Source organism: Hipposideros armiger, unplaced genomic scaffold (genome assembly GCF_001890085.2).
Source record: "Hipposideros armiger isolate ML-2016 unplaced genomic scaffold, ASM189008v1 scaffold_287, whole genome shotgun sequence".
Taxonomy (NCBI): domain Eukaryota; kingdom Metazoa; phylum Chordata; class Mammalia; order Chiroptera; family Hipposideridae; genus Hipposideros; species Hipposideros armiger.
Window position 1 is genome coordinate 1,467,619 of NW_017731637.1, and position 2,106 is coordinate 1,469,724.

The 2,106-nt window shown below is 39.6% G+C and overlaps 1 protein-coding gene across 2 annotated transcripts in view; it reads right to left on the minus strand.

The window, feature by feature from the left end:
• Window positions 1–318: 318 nt before the first annotated feature.
• Window positions 319–2,106, minus strand: part of CPB2 (carboxypeptidase B2) — a 54,909-nt gene continuing 53,121 nt past the window's right edge. For both annotated transcript variants that reach the window (XM_019658706.1, XM_019658707.1), the window contains one exon: window positions 319–760. In XM_019658706.1, coding sequence (XP_019514251.1) covers window positions 528–760 — 233 coding nt within the window. In that variant the 3' untranslated portion in view covers window positions 319–527. The remainder of the gene's footprint in view (window positions 761–2,106) is intronic.

Here is a 2,106-nt window from a genome sequence, read left to right on the forward strand (position 1 = left end):
AGGGAGAGAGAGGAAGGGAGAGAGAGAGAGAGAGGGAGAGAGATGCGCTCTTCCTCAATGCTGCATTTGGAGGTACTTTTAATAGGACCTTTGGGGTTAGGGAAGTCAGTATGCAAACAATTATTGATGCTAATATCAAGTTGATGAGTATTAGACTGAGACTTGATCTGTGGTAGTAGCTGTTATGATAGCTGGTGACCAGAAAGCAGACACAGAATTCCAGAGACTCTTATCCTGGTCCTTGCTCATATATATGGCTTCGTATGTAGATCACATGCAGGTGGAATGGTTCTCTCATGACCCTCAAAGAACTTGAGCTTTTTTTTTTTTTTTTAGAGAGCCCAACTGCTGGACGGAAGTTCATGTCCTCAGGGTGGCCCCATTCTTTACATTCCTTCAGTGAACCTCAGTGCCCCTCAGTGGAGTTACACCAAAATATAAGCATCTTCTCATTTGCCCTCTAGAGGAGAAATTCTTTTCCCACAGTTTTGCTTCTTGAGCTAAGCATTATTTTATTTCTGAAATGCTCATGATAAAAATAATGAAGCAGCACTTACCAGTTCCTCATGGGTTTTGGTTTTGCTTCTACTATAGGAGTATGGAAACACTATCTTCTGGGAGTATGAATGCATAGTGATGTAAGCCTTAATGTGGTCGATATTTCTTCTCAGAAAATTAGCCACTGCCTTCACTTCTGGTTCTGACTCAGGGTAAAGTCCACAGTAGATTTCTGAGCATGAGAAACTTGATGCACCTCTCTCTGTGGTGAAATTGATAGAGTGGAATTATGAGGGGATATACAGACTGTTGCAATTTGTGATTTCCTTTACAATGTATTCTCCTAATATCTATGGTATACATTTTTAAATAATGGCTAGATAGAGCTCTGTCAAGAGCATATTTCTGATGTCTTATTAAATGTTGTTCATGTTTCTTTGAAATCAAATATTGATATGCCCTCATAGCGCACACTCTAACATTTGCTGCCTAGGGGCCGCCATCTTGTAACCTTGAGAAAGTGGCTAAGGGAGTCTCAGAAATGCTAGCCCTGCTTCCAAACCTCTGGTTATGTTAAAAAAATAAACCCCATTTTCTTTAATCAATTATAAGTTTGGTTTTTCTCATATATGTAGTTTAAAAATTATTAATCAATATAGCCCATAAAAGAAAAGTATCATTTGGGAACTCAGAATCTACAAGCCTGCTTTCAGTGTTACATCTAACTTGCTAAAGTAGTTAAGTAAATAAAATGGGATGGGGATATTTAGTGTTAGGATAATGTTTATTCATTCCTTTGAAATATTATAGTTTATATTATTTTGATTGGTAGCCTGCCTCCCAATACTTGTCCTTTCTGTCGCCAATTCAAAGGGTGGAGCCCCAGAGAGCCACCTCTGACCAAAAAAATTATTCCCTCCTGGAAACAGTTGATTAGCTTTGAATTGGGTCCTTAACTTGTGTTCTGCCAGCCTGACTCCATCCACTGATAACTTGAAATCAGGATGAAGATTCTCATCTCAGTCCAGCTGCTCTCTTGAACAAAGACGATAATAACAACAGCACCACCAGCTGACACCCACAGGGCACATTCTATATATATCAGGAACTCTGCTGGGATTTACACACAGTATCTCATCTAATCCTCACAGCAACCCTATGAAGTAAACACTTATTTTAGGAGATGCAAATTGGACACTCGTGGTGGTGACCATCCTTTACAATAACAGGCTATGTAGCATTTTGTCAATCACCCAACCACTTGATGTGAATCTTGGCTTTGCCATTTAATAGCTATATGGCCTTGAGTAAATTTTTTTCAGCCTATCCATACCTTGATTTCCTTATCTGCTAAATGGAAACAATTATACATTAAATGAGGATTTAATGAGGATTCAACGAGCTAATGCATATAAAGTGCTTTGCACAGTGCCTGACATATACTAAGAGTTCATCATTTGTTGTTTCTCGTCAGTGTCGTCATCACCATTATCATGTGGGTTGGGACCCAAGAAAGCCAGTGTGCATCACAGAGAGAAGATAGGGAGGGAAAGGACTTGCTGAGCCCCCTACCTGTCCTTAGGTTCCTTGGGCCACTCCATTATTCTT